At 37.0% G+C, this 22,705-nt stretch overlaps 2 protein-coding genes across 2 annotated transcripts in view; one reads left to right on the top strand and one right to left on the bottom strand.

The window, feature by feature from the left end:
- Positions 1–711: 711 nt before the first annotated feature.
- LOC108652731 (venom allergen-1) lies at positions 712–2,140 on the top strand. The gene is made up of 5 exons (XM_030382489.2): positions 712–976; positions 1,043–1,452; positions 1,511–1,618; positions 1,689–1,848; positions 1,924–2,140. The coding sequence occupies exons 1-5, from the start codon at positions 827–829 to the stop codon at positions 1,972–1,974; spliced, it is 879 nt and encodes a 292-aa protein (XP_030238349.2). The 5' UTR covers positions 712–826; the 3' UTR covers positions 1,975–2,140.
- A 640-nt stretch (positions 2,141–2,780) lies between these two features.
- Positions 2,781–22,705, bottom strand: part of LOC108653924 (uncharacterized) — a 28,202-nt gene continuing 8,277 nt past the window's right edge. Inside the window, exons 2-7 of the mRNA XM_018104861.2 lie at positions 7,060–7,097; positions 6,338–6,768; positions 5,351–5,460; positions 4,566–5,250; positions 4,204–4,508; positions 2,781–4,127 (exon numbers count right to left, since the gene is read on the bottom strand). Coding sequence (XP_017960350.1) covers positions 4,035–4,127; positions 4,204–4,508; positions 4,566–5,250; positions 5,351–5,460; positions 6,338–6,638 — 1,494 coding nt within the window. The 5' untranslated portion in view covers positions 6,639–6,768; positions 7,060–7,097 and the 3' untranslated portion in view covers positions 2,781–4,034. The remainder of the gene's footprint in view (positions 4,128–4,203; positions 4,509–4,565; positions 5,251–5,350; positions 5,461–6,337; positions 6,769–7,059; positions 7,098–22,705) is intronic.

Raw genomic sequence — 22,705 nt, 5'->3', positions numbered from 1 at the left:
GAAAGATGGAAAACTGAAGGAATATAATGTACCTTTTGTTTAGTCGTTGTACTAAGTAGCAAAAGTCAGTGATTTATTTTGGTTCGTTGTTAATTTAATGCGCCCCGTCAAATAGACGATATGTAGTTCAAATTATATCAGTTGATATTAGCAGAAAAATGAAAAGAAATATTTAAGAGAAATGGCAAAAACCGAATACAATCAACCGTTACAAAATTCGATTTTCAACTTTGCTAAAATACTAACTAAAAAAAAACAAAACACAAAAATTTAAATGAAAATGTTAAAAACAAACTACATACAAATTATATTGAACACTAATGCAAAAAAACAAAGAAAACAAAAACAAAATATATGAATTTATAGGCAAAATATCTTCCTACAAGACCCAGCAATAAATACTAAAAATAAAACACTGAATTTTTCAAAAAATAAAATTGAAATATTTAACAAGCATCCATAATGTGCATAATTTTTAAATATATTTTTTTTAATCTCAATTTATTGATGTAGCAAAATTCGTTTATTAACATTTTTTGGTTAATATAATTCTTTACAAATTTTAATTAGTGGCTGCTGCATCACTAAACATTGCACTCCCCCCTTTAGCATCCACTCTACTCAGCATTTGACAGTCTTCCGGACATGCAGGCATTTCCATTGCCAGGGTATACATAAAAACATCATATCTTAGCATTTGTATTCAATATTTTTTCACTTACATAATAATTCCCAAGAACTCAAATTTGTAAAGTATCGTAAATTTCTATTGTTCTTTTTTTTAATATTTACATATTTACTAAGTATTTTTTTTTCAAAATTTTTAATGAATATTCTTGCCTTACGGATGCTTCCGGCTTTGCTGCTGCCGTTGATTCTGCAGCAAGGCAGCGCCTACAATTTCTGCAATGATGACCGTGGCTACTGTGCGATGGCCGAATCGAAGCACTTCATCTGTCGCCTACACACGGAGCTGGTATGAGGGATCTGTGATCATTCAAGATTGAAATTGTTAGTCCATCTTGTTTTCGAATCTGTGTAGAAACCATTAAATGAGTACATCAAGCAGGTGATAGCCATACCAGACACGTACCGATTACGTGATCGTATATTGGCATATCATAACGAATTTCGCGATTCTGTGGCCTCCGGCGAATTGAAAAATAAATATGGTGAAAATTTTCCAGCTGCCAGCAGTATGCGGGAGCTTATCTGGGATTTGGAGCTGGCGTACATGGCGCGTCTGCATGTTTCTACCTTATCCTTCAGGCATACAATATGCCGTGCAGTAAAGCGTTTTCCAGTTATCGGCGAAAATATGAGTATGGTGTTCATAGACGGAATGCATATCAATCTCACCACATTGCTGGACTCAACACTCAGGGCCATGTTCGTTGAGCATCAGGACTGTTCGCCACCAATCTCGTTTGTTACTAAATACAACGTTGCAACGTAGATTTCCGAATCGCGAACTCAAATTCGAGCACTATTAACTGAAATGTTATTGCAGGTTTCGTGAAACCCTTGGCCACTTTGCCATCATGATCAATGACCGAGTCTCAAGGGTGGGCTGCGCCTTTGTAGTTGCCAGAAACTGCCTTAAGCCGATGCAAAAAGGGTTAGAGCATTACATTCCATTCCATTCACTTTTACTGTAGTTTTTTTTTTTTTTTTGTTTTGTGTTGCAGCTATTGCTATCTGATGACCTGCCACTACAATTACAACAACATTGTCGGCTCACGTGTCTATAAGCGTGGTGACCCCGCTTCGGACTGTAAAAGATGGGAGACCTCGCCCAGTAGCAGGTACTTAAATCTATGCGCCAATAACGGAAAAATATTTCGCAATGTAAGGCCAATGTTTTGTTTTTCGTTCTTTCTTTCTGGCCCGCCTAAAAATTCTGATTACGAAATTATTTTTCAGAAAGCCCAGGAGGACATTAATTACATGGACAGCATAAAGAACGTGAAATGATCACGATTAATTGTTTTGTTATATCTCGCATGTACCTTAAATTTTTGTGAATATCTGTATACATACATATGTACCATTTGTACATCACTTTCGAATACTTACCAAAATTTTTAAGAAAATAATATTCATATATTATTAATGAATAATTATAATATTATACAATTTATAATATTTGTACCAAATTATAAAAACAAATAATTAAATAATTAATTATAAACGGCAGAATACTCATTCACGCCGAAACCACGTGAATTTTCCGAGTTACAACAAAAGTATTAGATAAACAAATTAGCAGCAAATTGGCTAAGATCAATCTTTCAAAGTTCCTCAAGGCTTAGACTGCCTTGCCCAGTTCCAGATATCAGAATCTATATAACTTTCACCACATAATTGCGCTTATATATATTGTTTATCTATTTCATATAACGCTTTATATACCCAACTTATTTAGCTCTCGCTTCTTTTTGGAACCACATTAAAGGAATTTAATCTCGTTTGTTCAAGCGGGTTGAGTTCGCCGAACGCTTTTATGCATGTATATTTTGTTTTATAATAATTTTTAAATCTTTAATGTCGGTCTAGTTCGATTGATACATAAACAAAGTATTAACTAATTCATATCAACTAACGGCTAACAGACTTGGGGCTTTCTGATTTTGTTTACTTTTACATTTTTAAGAGTTATAAACAAATATTTCTTTCGATTTCTCTTTTCGATTTTCATATTTCTATATATGTATATATATTTATGTTCGATTTCTGTGCGAGTAATGCAAGTAAAACTGGCTTTTCTTGTTGTTAATCCATTTTTTTTTAAGATTTGAATTTAATGGAATGAAACCCGCTTGCTTAGTTAGTATGGAACATAGTTAAGGTATTTTAATCAGTGTGTGCCTAGGTTTAGGGTTCTAAATGCTTCACGCTGCATCAACATAATCAAATATATAATAATAATATATGTATATATATTTGTATATAGTGAAATATAATGAAGAATAACGAGACCATACAAAATATCAGACTAAACATTTGCGTTTCGTTTAAAAAATATCAGCATATTCGTAATAAGAGTTAACTTTGTTTCGCCTCGATAAGGCAGAATTCTAGTTCAGTTTTTATTTTTAAATTTTGTTTTTTTTTTTTATGTATATATTAATATGATCCTAATGTCGCAGCACAAAAGTGCTTAACTATGGTTAAGTTTGGTTTCTTCTTGTTCTTGATAATGATAATCATATTGGGTATATATATTTATGGCTATATATACGTGTTCCTAGGGCACGGGAATGCCTGCTGCAGTTGCCTACTTTTGCATTTCTAATTCGATTTCAATTTCGATTTGCCAGCTACACATCGTCGTATAGAAAAATACATACAAACTTCTCTTTTTCGATACAATATATGTATGTTTATATATAAAGCAGATTTACTTCATAATTTGACCATTTAGTTTTTTGTTTTCTTTTGAAAATTGCTGTGAAAAACTCTTGACAAGCTCGGGCTTTGAAGTTAAAGTTTTTGAGTTCAAATTCAAATCAGTTATACATATATCTATTTTTAAATGACTCGAAAAATGGAACACATTCAAGGATATTCATAAATGTTGTCTTGCAAGGTGGGTTTTCAAAAGTGTTCTTCTTTTTTTTCGAGAAAATTGGAAAAAGAAAAACCAAATGCATTTAGTAAAAAGATTCGAATTGAATGTACTTCAATACTTTTACATCGAAAAAAATATATGATTTTTCTTGCTTTTGAATTTAGATGTCGTCTTAAGTTATTTCTATAATCTTTAGAGCCCAACATTTGTGGCTATAAATAATTGTTCAATTGAATATTTCAGCCTAAGCAGTGCAACATTTTAATCTTCTACTTCGTTTTGTGCAAAGAAACATCGAATTGCGTTGCTTTGATGCCAAACATCTCAAATATTCTGCCTAATTGATCTCTCATTTGGCGCCATCTTGAAAACAAACAATTTGCATTTACATTTAACATTTTTGTTGTTCAGCAATCTTTTCTTATGATATAGAAAAAAACAAAAAACAAATCAAACGCACTCTTTACAATATCTGACAGCCAGATCCATGCATTACCTCGCTAATAAACATGGGCGTGCCAGCGCCCAAGCCGCCATCAGTTTTCTGATGTTCGTTCTGAAATGGAGTGGGGTCAAATTGGGGATTAAATATGATTGAAATGGGAAATATATGTAAATAAATTGATGCTTACATCATCGTAGTCGCAATCGAAATAATGACTCTGGCAGTCCATGCAGCGACAGCTCTCCGACATTTTGCATGTGATGCCCCATTGCTTGGCCAGGTCCTTGTAGATCTCCTTGGAGGTCTTGTTGCTCATCATCTCCGGCGTAAGCAGGCAGTTCTGCTCATGCTGTTGTTGCTGTTGTTGTTGCTGCTGACGTCGTCCACGACGGCTTCTAGAGGCAACAGAGCCGGATCCCGAGCCCGATGCGCAGCAGGCCTCGTTGCAGGATTGTGTATTGTTGCCCGATACGGCGCCATTTGAGCAATCAGCTGGAAGAGCAAAGCTTGGTTAGAATATTGTGATACGACAAATGAATGGGAGCTTACGCTCGTTGCCATAGCGGTTCAGCAGCGGATCATAGAAGTTGTGCCGTGCTGCAGTGCTGGTGCTCGGCTCCTCGCCGTCCTCCTCGGATTCTAGGCCAATGTGTCTACAGGCAGCCGCCTGTTCGCTGCACTCTGTGCAATCGGCATCTGTGCATGACTGCTGCTGCTGACGCTGCTGCTGTTGTTGCTGGCCATCGCTGCAGGCGGCATAGAGATTATCCTTGTTGGCTCGCGCCGCTGCCATTTCGGATTCCAATAGAAACTCGTTGACGCTCAGCGTGCACTCTTCGCTGTTCTCCAGCTCCAGTTCGGTGACGCCCTCGATGATGCGCGACGGATGGGCCTGCTGCTCCAGTTGATCCACTTCTCCGTCCTCGTTGTTGTTGTTGTTATTGTTGTTATGCTGGTTGCTATTGTTGTTGTTGTTGCGGCCGTTGCTGCCACAATTGGCGACGTTGTTGTAGTTCTGCTGGCAATCTGGATCGTTGCAAATTTCGTTGCTGTCGCTGTCGCTGTTGCAGTTGCTATTGTTGCTGCTGTCATTTAGGGTCAGCTGCTCCAGGGCGGCGCTCAACTGAGCCGCGCTCTGCCTCGAGCTATTCGCCGAGCTGCGTCGACTGTTCTGATTGGGCGTGGCACTGTTGTCCGACGACAGCTGCCGCTGGTGCTGCGAGAGCCGTGTGTTCTGCATTTGTATATATACATTTATATATATATATAAATATGTGTGTGTGTGTTAAACCTAATCAGTTTCTCTTCTGCTATTTCCAGCCATCTCTACTTACCTCCTCTAGGACATACTCATAGGTAGGCGGCGGGGTGGTAGGCACGTTGTTGCTATCCGCTGCCGTTGTTGCTGCGCTGATGCACGGTGTGCGACTCGGGTTGACATAGCCTGCAAGATAATCGAAACGGGGGCTTAGAAAACTTCAGCATACAAATTGCATAAATTTATTATTGATTTTGCTGCTGTGGTTGGGCTAAGCGGCAGAGGGATGTCATGCAAATTTCGAGCTCTGCATACACTCAAACTAAATATTCGATGCCTTGAAAGAGGTGAACGTTGTGTCAAGGGCTTAGTCTTTAATAAATAATCAGATATGTGAGTTGATAATATGAATAAATCAGTCAATTAACATTTTCTATTCTACAGAAGGCTGACGGCGGCTTTTTAACCAAATTAGTTTCAGTTTCAAATTTAAATTTGTTCCTTGAGATGAATCAAATCAGAAATCAAACTGAAAATCACTTAAAATAGTTATTTTTAAAGTACAAAAAAACCAAGATCTGTTACTACTGCTGGCTCAAATTGAGTACATATTTTTGTTTATTTATTTTTTATTATTTATTGCTGCCTTGAATTTGAAGGAAGCTAAATTAAAAACAGTCATTAACGCCAGTACCGAAAGAATCAGCTCCACGTTAAAACAAAATAGTAATTATTCTTTCACTTGTATGAAATGGAAAACAATCTTTTCTAAAAATAATACTTTGAGTGTGTGCAGAGCTTATTGTTGTGCCATGTTTCAATGCGCCATGCATTGTGCATTTGAAAACAATAAGCATTCTCAAATTGTTTGGGTAACAATTGTTGGGCAAATAATAAGCGCCTCGATGCAAATATGAGCCATTAAGAAAATATTGCTTCATGCATGCTTCAAAATCACATTTAAAAGTGGGGCATAATCAGTGTACATATGTGTGAGTAGTATAATGCGATTATTTAAAAATTGAGCGGCTATAGTTTTTGGTATTTTTTAGCCTATTCTTACCCATACGCATACTGTTGGTATTATTGGCAGCTTTACTTGAATTCGATGGCAACAGCAGCTTCCGTTCGCTCATTGAACCAAGACTGTTGCAATCCACTGAATCAATGGTGGAACTGCTTGCACCGACAGCCTGCTGTTGTTGCTGTTGCTGCTGTTGCTGTTGCTGCTGCTGTTGTTGTTCCTGTTCCTGCTGCTGTGCGCCTAAAAGTGCCTCGTTCACGGTCGGATCCGGATCGTGTTCTTGCGATGTGTTCGTGCTGCGTGAGCTGCCCATGCGAAACTTGAGCTTAAATGGCGCCATATCCTGGCTTCTTCTTATCAGTTATTAGTTCCGAGTATTCCAATTAGAATTTGTGTTCGTTAACGGTTTAAATGCGCATTGGGCCAGTGGGCTTTTTTTTTTGTAAATTTTTATATCAAGTTGAACAATACTGATGCAAAGAAAATGAGAGCACAGACAGGAAGAAAAGAGAAGGAGAGATAGATAGAGAAAGATAGATACAAGGGACGTGTGTTTATAAAGGGCAATAGTTTAAGTTGAGAGTTACAATAGTTACCACATCAATCACAATTTAACACAAAATATCACAGCTTATAGCTAGAATTATTTATAATCGTAATTTATTCAATTTTACTTTGATGTGTAGTTTTAAGTGGCATGCAAATTTATAAAAATAAATAAATTAAATTAATTTATTTTCTTTTTTTTTATAGAGTTTTACCTGCAAAGCGAACAGAGCAGAACTGACCCAATCGAGTGCTGCAAGTAATTAATGAAATGTAACTATATTTATTTATCAATATTTATTAACAAACATATTTACACGATTTTAATTAATTGTGAGCAGGGCTCTTTTAATTAATCAATTAATATTACGGATTTATTTTCTTTTTTTTGCGATATTTAATGCATTTTTTTAAGCTGGCTGTCAAAATGATTAATGCGAATTACTGTGATAGGCAGGCAAGCACCTCACACACACACACATGCATACGCAGACAGATACAAATACACATGTGGCACACGTGCCAGTTGCTGCTACTCATTATATGCGGCACGTGCCACAGCCAACATTGCGTATACGCCCCATGCAACTGGCACATGTTATGCCAGTGTTTATTAATTGCCCGCGTTGTGGGGCTTTAAACAGCGCACCTAACATGTCCTTGAGCGGCAACTGTTGTATGTGTTTATAAATTTTTAGTTTGGCCGACAAGTTGTTGGCCCAAAATGTGGCACGCGCTCTGGCTAAAAAGGTGAGCAGCACAGCCCACTCGGCGAACGCGCTCAGCACGTGGCATATGCCTTATTGTCATGCAGATTACACAAAAGCCACTTAACGCTTTGAGCGTTGAGCATGAAGCTGATGCTGCTGCTGCTGCTGCTCTACATGTACCTGGTTATTATTATGCTTATTGCCACCCAGTAGAAAGAAGAAACTCATTTCCTTTGCGGTAAGTTGCAAATTGGTCGCTCGCTCGTTCGTTCCTTTCGCCTCAGGCTCTTGCCACGCAGCTCAGCTTAAGCTTAGCTGCAGCATAAAGGGGTACACAGAATTCAATGTATATGTATGTACATATATGCATACATATGTATACATATGTGTGCTCATGCTGTGCACACACAAGTCACAAGTTTATTTGTTCGCGAAAAATTCATATTTGCGCACAATAAACGAATCGAAAGCCTATTGACATAAGCCAAAGTATTGTAGCTGATCAACTAAACATATTTATTTAACTCTTTCTTGATTGCAGGTCGATTGTGCAGATGATTGCAAAGAGTTGACGTTGATAAGGAGAGTGGGTATGTAATACAATCAGTTTTTATTAAATTTATAATAGTCTAATAAATATATTTCTATTTCTTTCAGATTCCCGATATATACTAGATAGAAACATACGAGAGCTGTTTAATATTATGATATAGTAATATGATATATGTATATGCATATTTATATAATATATTTTTCTCTATAAGCAACAATGTACTGAAATTTGTAACTACGATAAAATAAACGATTTGAAATGGTAAAAATTGTGTTTTTTTTTTCACAGCAGGCGAAGAGAAATGAGTAGCAGGATGGGTTCGCTTAAAGGTAACAGAGTCACTTTATTTTTTAATTGAGCATGCCTAAAAGTATGCAATCTAATTTTTTCTGTCAACTTACATTTCTCTGTTAACCCAAGGTACAATGAATGTAAACTATAATTTGTCATGCTGCTGGTCATTTCTGTTTGCCTGGGTAAACTGGTAGATCTTGAGATTTCTTTAAATTTACAATGCTGCCCTCTAGAGTATGCAATGGAAATGCATTTTTCGACGTCTTATCACAAAAGTATGCAACAGTTTTATATCGAATTTCTGTAGCTACACCCGCTGCCCTCAGGAATATGCAATAAAAACACATTTTTGACATTCCAGCACAAAATTATGCAACATATTTTATTATCATTGCAACACACTATCTGTACCAACAGTATAGCAACAGTGGCACTGTCAATACAACGTTAACCATGGGCAGTTTGTGATTTGACACAAAACTCGATTTTGCAGGACTCATATGCGTCTATAGTTGGATTTAGCGCAAATTCCCCTATTGCGAAGGCAAGATTTCTTTAAATTTACAATGCTGCCCTCTAGAGTATGCAATGGAAATGCACTTTTCGACATCTTATCACAAAAGTATGCAACAGTTTTATATCAAATTTCTGTAGCTACACCCGCTGCCCTCGGGGATATGCAATAAAAACACATTTTTGACATTCCAGCACAAAATTATGCAACATATTTTATTATAATAAATGTACCAACAGTATAGCAACAGTGGCACTGTCAATACAATGTTAAGGAACGTTTTGCACCCTACTAATCGTCTCTTGGTACCTCATAAAAATTATAAATTAATTGGTACAGCTACGAGCTATCATGCTATCATATAAATGCTGATATACATCTATCAGGTAACATCTGGCCCTGAGTTTTTAATACTAACTACATTAGTTTTCCATTTAGTCAATGTGTCCATGCCTGTGTGAGTGTATTTGTGTGGCATATATAAGCATGTTGCAGCTTTGACTTGCAACGACTTTCGGCTTTGACTTAACATCTTTCCATCGCTCTATCTCCATCTCACTCTGTCACTCCGCGTGGCATAATCTATTAATACCTTTTAAACTGGGTCACAGTTTCAATTTTCGTTGCATTTGACAGCCTAATAAAAAATACATGCGCTCATACATGTCAAACTATACTCGAAATTGCAATTCCAATGAATGTCCATTGAAAGAGGAAATGTTTGAATTTTGAGGTTTGCTGTCAATGTCAATGATGGGCCATTGAAATCTATAGAAACTGGAGAAACTTTTGCAGCTTCAGTGAAGACTTAAAAAGGAAAACATTCTTTGCTGAATCTCGTCTGCTTGCTTGAACTCCAGGTAAATTGCAATATTCATAAATATAAACTCTAGAGATGAGATGAATCATAAGTTGGATGAAAACACATAAGCACAGGCCATAAAATCAAAATGATATTTTAAGCCATAAAAATAAAAGGGGGCAAACGCAGCGCAACTGTTGCATGCAATCAAATTGATGGCATATTTTTTATTAAAGGAATTAAATGCGACAGCGTTCAAGGCAAGAACGCAAATAAAGGACTGGCCCACTGAAGACTGACCAGGATAATGATATGCAAACACGAATTGTCTTCGGACAACATGCGGCTTCATTAGGCAAATAGGCAAACAAGTGTCCTGCCTGGACGGGCGAGAGTCGAACGATGATGGAACGTTTCTATTTTTATACCCTGAACCCATTGAAAATGGGAAATCAGGGTATAATGGTTTTGTTAAAATGTATGTAACAGGCAGAAGGAGGCGTGGCAGACCCCACAAAGTATATATATTCTTGATCAGGGCGACGAGCTGAGTCGATTTAGCCCTGTCCGTCTGTCTGTCCGTCCGTCCGTCCGTCCGTCCGTCCGTCCGTCCGTCCGTCCGTCCGTCCGTCCGTCTGTCCGTATGTTTGAACGCGTCGATTTCAGAAGATACAAGAGCTAGAGACTTCAACTTTTTTTTAAAATGTCCGTATATATCACGCGGATATCGAGTTTATCACTAAAAAACGATAAGTCATTCCGATACTTTTTTATCGATAAAAAACCTTATCGAAGATCACTAAAAAAATTTTATCTCCTACATCTTTCAAGCTAGAGTCTCCAAATTTAAAATGTATATTAAGACGCATGTCATACAATTTCGGTTTTTGTCAAAATTTACCCCCCACCCCTAAATCCACCCCCTCACCCTCATCTTTGTAAAAGTCGTATATCAAATACTAGAGACTTGTGCTTCGGTATACACATACATTTAAACATCATGATTACGTTCTGAAAGTTTCATTACGATCGTACGTCTAGAAATTAAATTATTCAACAAATAAGTTCTCATAATATTGCCAACCCTGCAGCGCAACCCAAGCGCAATAGGTTATAAATTTATATCTCCTACATTTTTAGAGCTATAGTCTCCAAATTTTAAAAATATATTCCAATGCATTTTATACAATTTCGGTTTTTGTTATATTTTGGATACCGGCTCCAAATTCACCAGAATCCCCAGTGAAGTTCAGATGCTAGTATAGCTAATTGTAAATGATTTGACATGTTTTTTTTTTTTTTTTTTAATGCCAAATATTCAATAGAATATGTAGATCATATGCTGAAAGTTTCATTAAATTCCATTAAATCAATCGACGTTAATAAATAAACAAAATGTTTGGCCAATTAACAAACGCACGTGCAGCAAAGACAACAGTTTTCTTATAGGTGTGCACACATACACTCAAACTTATTCTAGCATATTCTTAGAATCACATTACGCATTAAGTGTTAAAATTCTCAGCAGTTAGTTTAGCTTAGATTTGCTAGATGGCGCTGCAGCAGTAAACTTATTTCAGTTTTGCTACTTGGTCTTAGAGCATAGCTATGGCGTTCTTATTAGAAGTCAGGCACACGAAACAACAGGCACTGGGATCGAATCCACTCCCTGTTTGCAGAGAAAAAAGGAATTTCGCATTTATTTTCATTTTTTTTTTTTTTTTACAAGAAAATCCAAAATTTTGATTTTGATAGCGGCCAAATGTAAAAATTTATTAAATATTTGTATTTTTACCAAATTAACAGATATGAAATGACTTTGAAGTAATTAAATTAAACACTTGGAAAATGGTTCTTATGCGTTCTTTACATATTGTATTCAGAAAAAAATTATAATCGCTTTAGTGCTTTATTTTCAGTTTTTACCTAAGTATTATATATGCAATGCTTCTATTATGTGTATCAGTGGTCTAATAGCTAATATGGTTGCACGAATCCGTTTTATGTGTGTGTTGAGCTTAGAGTTCAAGCCCCGCGGCGGAGAGGGATGATTTTATAAAACAGATGCGAAATACTTTTTTTTTTTTTATATACATATAAGCAGAACACAATATTTTTGTTTTAATAATTGATTTGATTTAAATCAAATATAATTTACATTAGATATAATGTTCCCTATCGCAACTACTAAAAAGGCGTCATATCATCTCTTATTTTTGTTTTAACACACATACATACAAACATATACATACGTACATTGTCTTCAACTGCAAATTCTTGTGTCTACATATGTATGTACACAAGTATGTGTGCATGTGCATAGATTTCATATGTGTGGATTTCGGCTTTTACAAGAAATTTCAATCGCTACACACATACACCCCTGCAAATGCATGTGTATATGTTCTAATCTATCCATATGTACCATCACCATTCAAATGAGCCTTTGTAACAATAATTTGATTTAATTGGCGCGCTTTTTAAAAAAAAATATTTTTGTTGTGCTTTTTGAGGTATTGTGATAAATAAGTCAATAATTATTATATATGACAATAATCTAAGCATACAATTAGTTGTAAATCTAATTGGCTGACTGTTTATTTTTGATTTTTGTGGGTGCATTTACATAAAATAAACATATGTTTTGTTGATTTTGGGCATTGTCTAACACTTAAACTGTAAAACGATTAATCTGTAGTCGGCGATTGCCATTGCAGAACGTATTATTGCGAGCTATCTACTTGCGCTAATTATCGTTTTTCGATTTATTTAAAAATAATAATAATTAAACGTGTGCATTGTGTTAATTAACTTGGCCGATCAGTTCAGAGTGACAATAAAATACGGTTATACAGAAAAAATTGTGTTTTTGACAAAAAATTAGTTAACCAATTTGCTACAAGTTTTTCGGCAATCAGAGACGTGTCTGTGTGAATGCTGTCTGCTTGGCGCGTAGTAAAACAGCCGAAAATTTTTGTCTGTGTTAGTGCATATATTTATACATTTTCATTTGTGTGTATACACATATGTACATATACTTTGTGTGAGAGTGTAACGGACGCCGCGTAACGGCTGAACACTGAGTGTATGTGAAAGTGCGTAAGTATATACATACTATCGGTGTATATATATATGGAATTGTACTTTGTGTGCGTGCTTTAGAGAAGAGACTTTCGCGTGATTGATTTGTGGCGCGTGTTATTCAACTCTGACCTCGGCAAGTTATTAATACAATTATCTCAGTCTTTTTATACCCTGAACCCATTGAAAATGGGAAATCAGGGTATAATGGTTTTGTTAAAATGTATGTAACAGGCAGAAGGAGGCGTGGCAGACCCCACAAAGTATATATATTCTTGATCAGGGCGACGAGCTGAGTCGATTTAGCCCTGTCCGTCTGTCTGTCCGTCCGTCCGTCCGTCCGTCCGTCCGTCCGTCCGTCCGTCCGTCCGTCCGTCCGTCTGTCCGTATGTTTGAACGCGTCGATTTCAGAAGATACAAGAGCTAGAGACTTCAACTTTTTTTTAAAATGTCCGTATATATCACGCGGATATCGAGTTTATCACTAAAAAACGATAAGTCATTCCGATACTTTTTTATCGATAAAAAACCTTATCGAAGATCACTAAAAAAATTTTATCTCCTACATCTTTCAAGCTAGAGTCTCCAAATTTAAAATGTATATTAAGACGCATGTCATACAATTTCGGTTTTTGTCAAAATTTACCCCCCACCCCTAAATCCACCCCCTCACCCTCATCTTTGTAAAAGTCGTATATCAAATACTAGAGACTTGTGCTTCGGTATACACATACATTTAAACATCATGATTACGTTCTGAAAGTTTCATTACGATCGTACGTCTAGAAATTAAATTATTCAACAAATAAGTTCTCATAATATTGCCAACCCTGCAGCGCAACCCAAGCGCAATAGGTTATAAATTTATATCTCCTACATTTTTAGAGCTATAGTCTCCAAATTTTAAAAATATATTCCAATGCATTTTATACAATTTCGGTTTTTGTTATATTTTGGATACCGGCTCCAAATTCACCAGAATCCCCAGTGAAGTTCAGATGCTAGTATAGCTAATTGTAAATGATTTGACATGTTTTTTTTTTTTTTTTTTAATGCCAAATATTCAATAGAATATGTAGATCATATGCTGAAAGTTTCATTAAATTCCATTAAATCAATCGACGTTAATAAATAAACAAAATGTTTGGCCAATTAACAAACGCACGTGCAGCAAAGACAACAGTTTTCTTATAGGTGTGCACACATACACTCAAACTTATTCTAGCATATTCTTAGAATCACATTACGCATTAAGTGTTAAAATTCTCAGCAGTTAGTTTAGCTTAGATTTGCTAGATGGCGCTGCAGCAGTAAACTTATTTCAGTTTTGCTACTTGGTCTTAGAGCATAGCTATGGCGTTCTTATTAGAAGTCAGGCACACGAAACAACAGGCACTGGGATCGAATCCACTCCCTGTTTGCAGAGAAAAAAGGAATTTCGCATTTATTTTCATTTTTTTTTTTTTTTTACAAGAAAATCCAAAATTTTGATTTTGATAGCGGCCAAATGTAAAAATTTATTAAATATTTGTATTTTTACCAAATTAACAGATATGAAATGACTTTGAAGTAATTAAATTAAACACTTGGAAAATGGTTCTTATGCGTTCTTTACATATTGTATTCAGAAAAAAATTATAATCGCTTTAGTGCTTTATTTTCAGTTTTTACCTAAGTATTATATATGCAATGCTTCTATTATGTGTATCAGTGGTCTAATAGCTAATATGGTTGCACGAATCCGTTTTATGTGTGTGTTGAGCTTAGAGTTCAAGCCCCGCGGCGGAGAGGGATGATTTTATAAAACAGATGCGAAATACTTTTTTTTTTTTTATATACATATAAGCAGAACACAATATTTTTGTTTTAATAATTGATTTGATTTAAATCAAATATAATTTACATTAGATATAATGTTCCCTATCGCAACTACTAAAAAGGCGTCATATCATCTCTTATTTTTGTTTTAACACACATACATACAAACATATACATACGTACATTGTCTTCAACTGCAAATTCTTGTGTCTACATATGTATGTACACAAGTATGTGTGCATGTGCATAGATTTCATATGTGTGGATTTCGGCTTTTACAAGAAATTTCAATCGCTACACACATACACCCCTGCAAATGCATGTGTATATGTTCTAATCTATCCATATGTACCATCACCATTCAAATGAGCCTTTGTAACAATAATTTGATTTAATTGGCGCGCTTTTTAAAAAAAAATATTTTTGTTGTGCTTTTTGAGGTATTGTGATAAATAAGTCAATAATTATTATATATGACAATAATCTAAGCATACAATTAGTTGTAAATCTAATTGGCTGACTGTTTATTTTTGATTTTTGTGGGTGCATTTACATAAAATAAACATATGTTTTGTTGATTTTGGGCATTGTCTAACACTTAAACTGTAAAACGATTAATCTGTAGTCGGCGATTGCCATTGCAGAACGTATTATTGCGAGCTATCTACTTGCGCTAATTATCGTTTTTCGATTTATTTAAAAATAATAATAATTAAACGTGTGCATTGTGTTAATTAACTTGGCCGATCAGTTCAGAGTGACAATAAAATACGGTTATACAGAAAAAATTGTGTTTTTGACAAAAAATTAGTTAACCAATTTGCTACAAGTTTTTCGGCAATCAGAGACGTGTCTGTGTGAATGCTGTCTGCTTGGCGCGTAGTAAAACAGCCGAAAATTTTTGTCTGTGTTAGTGCATATATTTATACATTTTCATTTGTGTGTATACACATATGTACATATACTTTGTGTGAGAGTGTAACGGACGCCGCGTAACGGCTGAACACTGAGTGTATGTGAAAGTGCGTAAGTATATACATACTATCGGTGTATATATATATGGAATTGTACTTTGTGTGCGTGCTTTAGAGAAGAGACTTTCGCGTGATTGATTTGTGGCGCGTGTTATTCAACTCTGACCTCGGCAAGTTATTAATACAATTATCTCAGTCTTTTTAAAGACTTAATTATATTAAAATAATTCATTTATTAAATTTTATATATATATATATATATATATATAGATATATATATATATATAGATATATATATTATTATTATTATTATTATTATTATTATTTTTAAAATATATATATATATATATATAAAATATATATATATTATTATTATTATTATTATTATTATTTTTAAAATATATACAATTACTTTTAATATTTATATATAAATTAATTTTTATAATTTATAGAAATATATAAAAATGCCTAGGACAAAGAGAACTTCTGCTTTAGCTAGGTCTCAGAGACAGCGAAATAGAAATTTGTTAAACAGGTCCAATCCTGAATATTCGGAGCAGGAAAGGATTCTTAATTTAGAGTCTCTACGTGAGCGTAGGGAAAATGAAGAGTATAGTCAAGGTGAAAGAAATCGAAATAGACAGAGGAATCAAGTTCACAGGAACAATTTATTGAATAGAATTTGTGATCAAAGCCAAAATACTCTTCTTCGGGCTAATTTGCGCTCAAGTTCTCAGACTAGGCAATTAGAACAAACCCAAGATACTGCACGTCGATCACAACGCCGACAAGACCCAACATATAGGGCAAATGAACAGAGACAGAACACAATCGACCATGCAATCCGACGAGCCAATTCTCCCGTGAGGCAGCAGGAGCAATTGGCTAACACTTCGCGTCGGTCAAGACGCAGACAAGACCCGATCTACCGGGCAAACGAACAAGAACAGAACACATTTGACCACGCCATTCGACGAGCTAATTCTCCCGTGAGGCAACAGGAGCAATTGGCTAACACTTCGCGTCGGTCAAGACGCAGACAAGACCCGATCTACCGGGCAACCGAACAAGAACAGAACACATTTGACCACGCCATTCGACGAGCCAATTCTCCCGTGAGGCAACAGGAGCAATTGGCTAACACTTCGCGTCGGTCAAGACGCAGACAAGACCCGATCTACCGGGCAAACGAACAAGAACAGAACACATTTGACCACGCCATTCGACGAGCTAATTCTCCCGTGAGGCAACAGGAGCAATTGGCTAACACTTCGCGTCGGTCAAGACGCAGACAAGACCCGGTCTACCGGGCAACCGAACAAGAACAGAACACATTTGACCATGCAATTCGACGAGCCAATTCTCCCGTGAGGCAGCAGGAGCAATTGGCTAACACTTCGCGTCGGTCAAGACGCAGACAAGACCCGATCTACCGGGCAAACGAACAAGAACAGAACACATTTGACCACGCCATTCGACGAGCTAATTCTCCCGTGAGGCAACAGGAGCAATTGGCTAACACTTCGCGTCGGTCAAGACGCAGACAAGACCCGATCTACCGGGCAACCGAACAAGAACAGAACACTTTTGACCATGCAATTCGACGAGCCAATTCTCCCGTGAGGCAACAGGAGCAATCGGCTAACACTTCGCGTCGGTCAAGACGCAGACAAGACCCGGTCTACCGGGCAGACGAACAAGAACAAGACACTATACGGCGAGCCCACCGTAGGAATGACATTGGACAGCGCCTTTTAGAAAGGGCAAGAGATAGGAGCCAAAGATCGCAGGTTAGGGATGATCCGATTCGAAGGATCATCGAGCAAGCACGTAATTCTAGTGCAAGGCGTAGTGCTCGCATCCAAGCACGTCAGGAAGCATTTGACGCTAACCGAAGCGTATCACAGCGGGTTAGCCAATATCGCAACAGTATCGACAATAGGGTAGCTGAGAATAGGCGTAATGCAACCAGAAATAGGATAGAACGTTTGAATGCCTTTATTGCAAATAGATCTCAAAATATTAATTGCAATCTTGATGATCTAATAGCTGCTTTTAATAATACAGTGAAGCAGGGACCTGATCAGGTCTGTATTTGTTGCAAAGGTTTGTGGTTCCCCCACCAAGTAGACAAAATTTCACGAGAGGCCATTGAAGCCAAGTGTAGTGCAGAAGTTTCTTCAGATATTTTATATCTATCATCTAGGTTTCCATCCGAAAATGGCAAATATAACTTCTGCAAGACATGTAGTCATAGCATAAAGTTAGGCAAAAAACCAAAAGCTTCCATTACTAATGGCCTAGACTTTCCAGAGCTTCCAAATAGTTTAAAGGGCTTAACGCCGCTAGAGGAAAGGCTTATCTCCCCACGCCTTCCTTTTATGATCATAAAGTCTCTAGGATATGGCCGTCAGAATGCCATTAAGGGAGCTGTGGTCAATGTACCTATTCCTGTGGCCAATGTTGTCACGTCCCTTCCAAGGGCGTTTAGCGAAGCTGAGGTAGTGCAAATCCACTTGAAGCGTAGAATGGAATACAGTCATGATTTCATGACTGAAACCATTAGACCATCAAAAGTGGCTGATGCAATTCGATTTTTAGTCGACACAGAGCTTTACAGGAAGCATCAGGTTACTGTTAATGAACAGTGGCTGTCTTCCTTTTCGTCTGACGAAATTCCATTCGTTGCATCAGCTGAGGACAGGGACATAGTTTCAGAGTTAATAGAAAGATCTGCTCAAGCCTCAACAAACGAGCAGGATTTTAGAGAGCCAGAAGATATTAACCCAGGAGGCCAGGAAACACTTTTAGAAAATGTCCCTGTAGAAAATATAGCGATGCAAAGAATAGTTATAGCCCCAGGAGAAGGTCAGCGACCATTAGATATGATCGAAGATTGCGATTCAGAGGAGCTGGCCTTCCCAACTATCTTTGCAGGCGTAAAACGAAAGTGTAAGGAGAGTTTTACAACCATAGTTAGATCAGAGCTTAGGAATTTTGATAGAAGAGGTTGTAGAACTGACAAATTATTTCTCAACTACAAGAAGTTAGAAATGATTAATATTAGAAACAATACCTCTATTTGCTTACGTAAGCACAGCGCCACTCACGGCATTACAGCAGCGAACGCTCTTAATGAAGAGCAAATAGATCAATTAGTTCGCCACGATGATGGATATAGAGTTTTAAAAGGCATTAGAACTTCGCCTGCTCACTGGGAAGCAGAGAAGAAGAAGGTAATGGCTATGATCAGGCAGTTTGGTCTTCCGACCTTTTTTATCACATTTTCGGCAGCAGAAACTAGGTGGACGGAGCTTTTAGTAATACTTTCTAGAAATGTAGATAAAATAGATATTTCAGAAGAAGCAGCAGGCTGCTTAAGTTTTGAGAATAAAGCCCGTCTTATTAGAGCCGATCCTGTGACTTGTGCTAGGTATTTTGATTTTCGTTATAGGCAGGTTTTAAAACTAATGAAGAAGGAAAATGGTGTTTTTGGTAGGCATTATGTTTTTAAGTTTTATTGGCGAGTTGAGTTTCAACAGAGAGGCTCCCCCCATATCCACGGCATGTTTTGGCTGAAAGATGCCCCCAAGTTTGACTCATCTGATGATTCAAGCATTTCTAGAGTAAAATCGTTTATTGATCAGTTTATCACAACTGATACTGATTGCCCGGATGTGGCTCCATATTTGGAGTATCAAATCCACAATCACGGTCACTCATGTAGGCGAGAAGTTAGGGCACAAAAAATTTGTAGATTCGGTATTCCATACCCTCCTATGCCCCAAACAGAAATTTTGTTTCCATTTGAAGACGATGCTCAAAATTTAGATGAGCATCGTAGGAATTTTCAAAAAATTCAGGGCTTCTTGGAGCATTCGTTTGATCGTGAAACCATAGAGTCCTTAAATAATTTTAATAGTTTTTTGTCCCACGATCAGCTTAACCTTAGCTATGAGTGCTATATTAATGCACTTAGGTCTAGCATCAAGAAGCCGAAGATATATTTAAAGCGTTCATTCGCTGCTATTAAGCTTAACGCTTACAATAAACATCTTCTCCAACTGCAGAGAGCTAATATAGATATTCAGTTCATATTAGATCCCTATGCTTGCTGCAGTTACGTCGTTAATTATATTAACAAGTCCCAGAGAGGAATTTCAAAATTAATGCGTGAAGCAGTTAGTGAGATTAGTAGGGGCAATGTAACAATCAAGCAAAAGTTACAACACATAGGCCACAAATTCATTTCGGGCACTGAAATATCTGCCCAAGAAGCCGTTTACTGCTGTTTAGGTATGCACTTGTCCGAAAGCAGTAACGCTGAAGTATATATTAATACTTCATTGCCAGAGCATCGGGTTAGAATGCTAAAGTCTAGACAACAATTAGAAAATTTACCCGATGGCTCAACAGATATATTTTTGTTAGGGCTCTTAGAGCATTATGTTCAGCGCCCAGACGCTTTAGATACTTTATGTCTGGCTGATTTTGCTGCTTTTTATAGTTTTAGCAAACATCAGGGTGGAGCCCGCCAAGATTCAGTAGAGCAGGATGACCCAGAAACATCAACATCCGATTCAATAGTTTTTGCACTTCGCAATGGTAGTGGTTTTATTAAAAAAAGACGCTCTCCCAGTATTATTAGGTATAGAAGATTTAATATTAATACTGAGAGAAGCCAATATTTTAGGGAATTAGTTATGTTATATGTCCCATGGAGAGACGAGGAGGTAGAACTAGTGAGAAGAGACTGCGAATCGTTTTGTAGTAATAATCAGGAGTTAGTTGAAAGAAACCGTAGAAAGTATAATAGCTTAGATGATAGTGAGCTTCAGAATGCTCTTAACGACGCAGTGCAGGAAGAGAATGAGGGCAATATGGAAAATGACGAGGTCGTTGAAGATAGGTTTAGAGTGTTAGGTTTGCCAGAAATAGATCCTAGATTGAATGTGTTAAACATCAATGGCAGGGATGAGAATCCGGATTTAGATAACAATGTCCGCCTGATTAAGCTTCCTCCTTTGTTTTCGTCCGATAAAATCCAAGATCTGGTAAGATCTTTAAATTTAAAGCAGAAGACTTACTTTACACATGTACTACACAATGTGAAAAGTAAGTTAACATTTTACGAATTCGTTGGAGGTGGTGCTGGTGTCGGAAAGAGCCGACTAATCACCTCCATTTTTCAAGCATTATCTCATATGTTTAATAGTAGACCTGGGAATAATGATTCAGCAAAAATTTTACTCTGTGCCCCAACAGGTAAAGCTGCTTTCGGAATTAGTGGTTCGACACTACATTCCATGTTCTCTCTACCAGTTAACCAATCTGGTTCTGATTTGAGATCTTTAAGTCATGACTTAGTCAATAGCTTACATTCAAGGTTAATAGACCTTAAACTAATTATAATAGATGAAATATCTATGGTAGGCTCAAAAATGTTTTCACAGCTAGACTCCCGTCTAAAACAAATTTTTAAAAATACTTCTCCATTTGGTGGTATATCTGTTATAGTATTTGGGGATCTACGACAGTTGCCACCAGTAGGCGATCGTTGGATTTTCGAATCCAACTCCCATGATCCCTACAGTGCAATATATGCTTCTTCGCTCTGGGATCTCTTTAAGTATTTTGAGCTCACAGAAATAATGCGACAACGGGAGGATCTAACTTTTGCTTCTGCTTTAAATAATATGGCATCGGGAAATATGACACCCGATGATATTAGCCTTATCAGATCCCGCATTTGTCAGCCATCGGATGTTCCCGATGATGCAATTCATCTATTTAGCACAAATGCGGCGACAGATAATTACAACATAATGAAGCTTAACGTTATTGCAACGGATCCATTTATTTCCGTTGGCGAAGATTTTATTAAAGCAACCCATTTAAATGCAGCAAATAGGGAAAGAATTTTAGAAGTCGTGGGTAGCTTTAGATCGTCCGAAACACAGGGTCTGTGTAAAACCCTCCTTTTAAAAACAACTGCCAAATATATGATTACGGTCAACGTAGATACTGAGGATGGGTTAGTTAATGGGGCAGCAGGAATTTTGATGCAAATAGATTTCGATGCATCCAACGCTCCAAATGTTTTATGGATGAAATTTCCAGAGGATAGTGTAGGAGTTCTTGCTCGCTCAAAGTATACACATCGTACTGAACCTTCATGGACCCCAATTCAGAAAATAGTTCGAAACTTCCAGTATAGGAAAAATGAGCAAGTTTCTATTGACCGTAGGCAGTTTCCAGTTGTACCTGCAGAAGGTATAACTATTCACAAAAGCCAGGGAGCTACGTATAGCAAAGTGGTGGTCCACCTTTGCTCTCGAATGCAGCGTGCTGCAATATACGTAGCTTGTAGTAGGGCAACAACTTCTTCGGGGTTGTTTATTATAGGAGATTTTGTTCCTCCCAAGCCTCCCAAAAATGATGATAAGGTCCAAAACCAAATTGTCCGATTGCGCACTGAAAAACTTCTTCGATCACATTATGATCATTTAGTTGACAGTTCCGCCTTAGATATTTTTTTCCATAATACTCAGAGCATTAATTGTCATATTGAAGACATTCGATCTGACAGATTAATGCTCCAATCGTCCGTTCTATGTTTCGTTGAAGCGTCTACGTACGCAAACGAAAGTGTCAATATTCCAGGTTTTAGTATTGTTGTCCGTCTTGATTGCGAGGTAGTGGCTAACGCAATCCGACCTAAAAGGGGAATCATCATTTATGCTAAGGATACTATTTTAGATAATCTATCAAGCTGCTTGAGCGTCAGGAAAATAGCTGGGTCATCCGTTTTTGAGTGTGCCGCATTTAGGTACAAATCGTTAAGCTTCGTAGTTGTTTATAAAAGTCCATCTTACCCAGTCCGTTTATTTAATACAGAATTTCAGGATCTATTTCTGCAATATCCATTTTTAACAGAAAACTGTGTAATTTTAGGAGATTTTAATTTGTGTTTGAGTAAACTTGAATCGGCTAGGACATTATATGATGATTTAGTTAGCAGAAGCTTTAGAAGCTTATTGGATTTGAAAACGCCTACAACCAATTGTGAATCTCACATTGATTGGGCGTTTTCAAATCTATCTCATGAAAATATT

This window comes from Drosophila navojoa, chromosome 5 (genome assembly GCF_054131105.1).
Source record: "Drosophila navojoa isolate 15081-1374.11 chromosome 5, UAZ_NAV_1.0, whole genome shotgun sequence".
NCBI lineage: Eukaryota > Metazoa > Arthropoda > Insecta > Diptera > Drosophilidae > Drosophila > Drosophila navojoa.
Note: the sequence above shows the minus strand (reverse complement) of the source record. Positions and strands in the feature narration are given on the sequence as shown.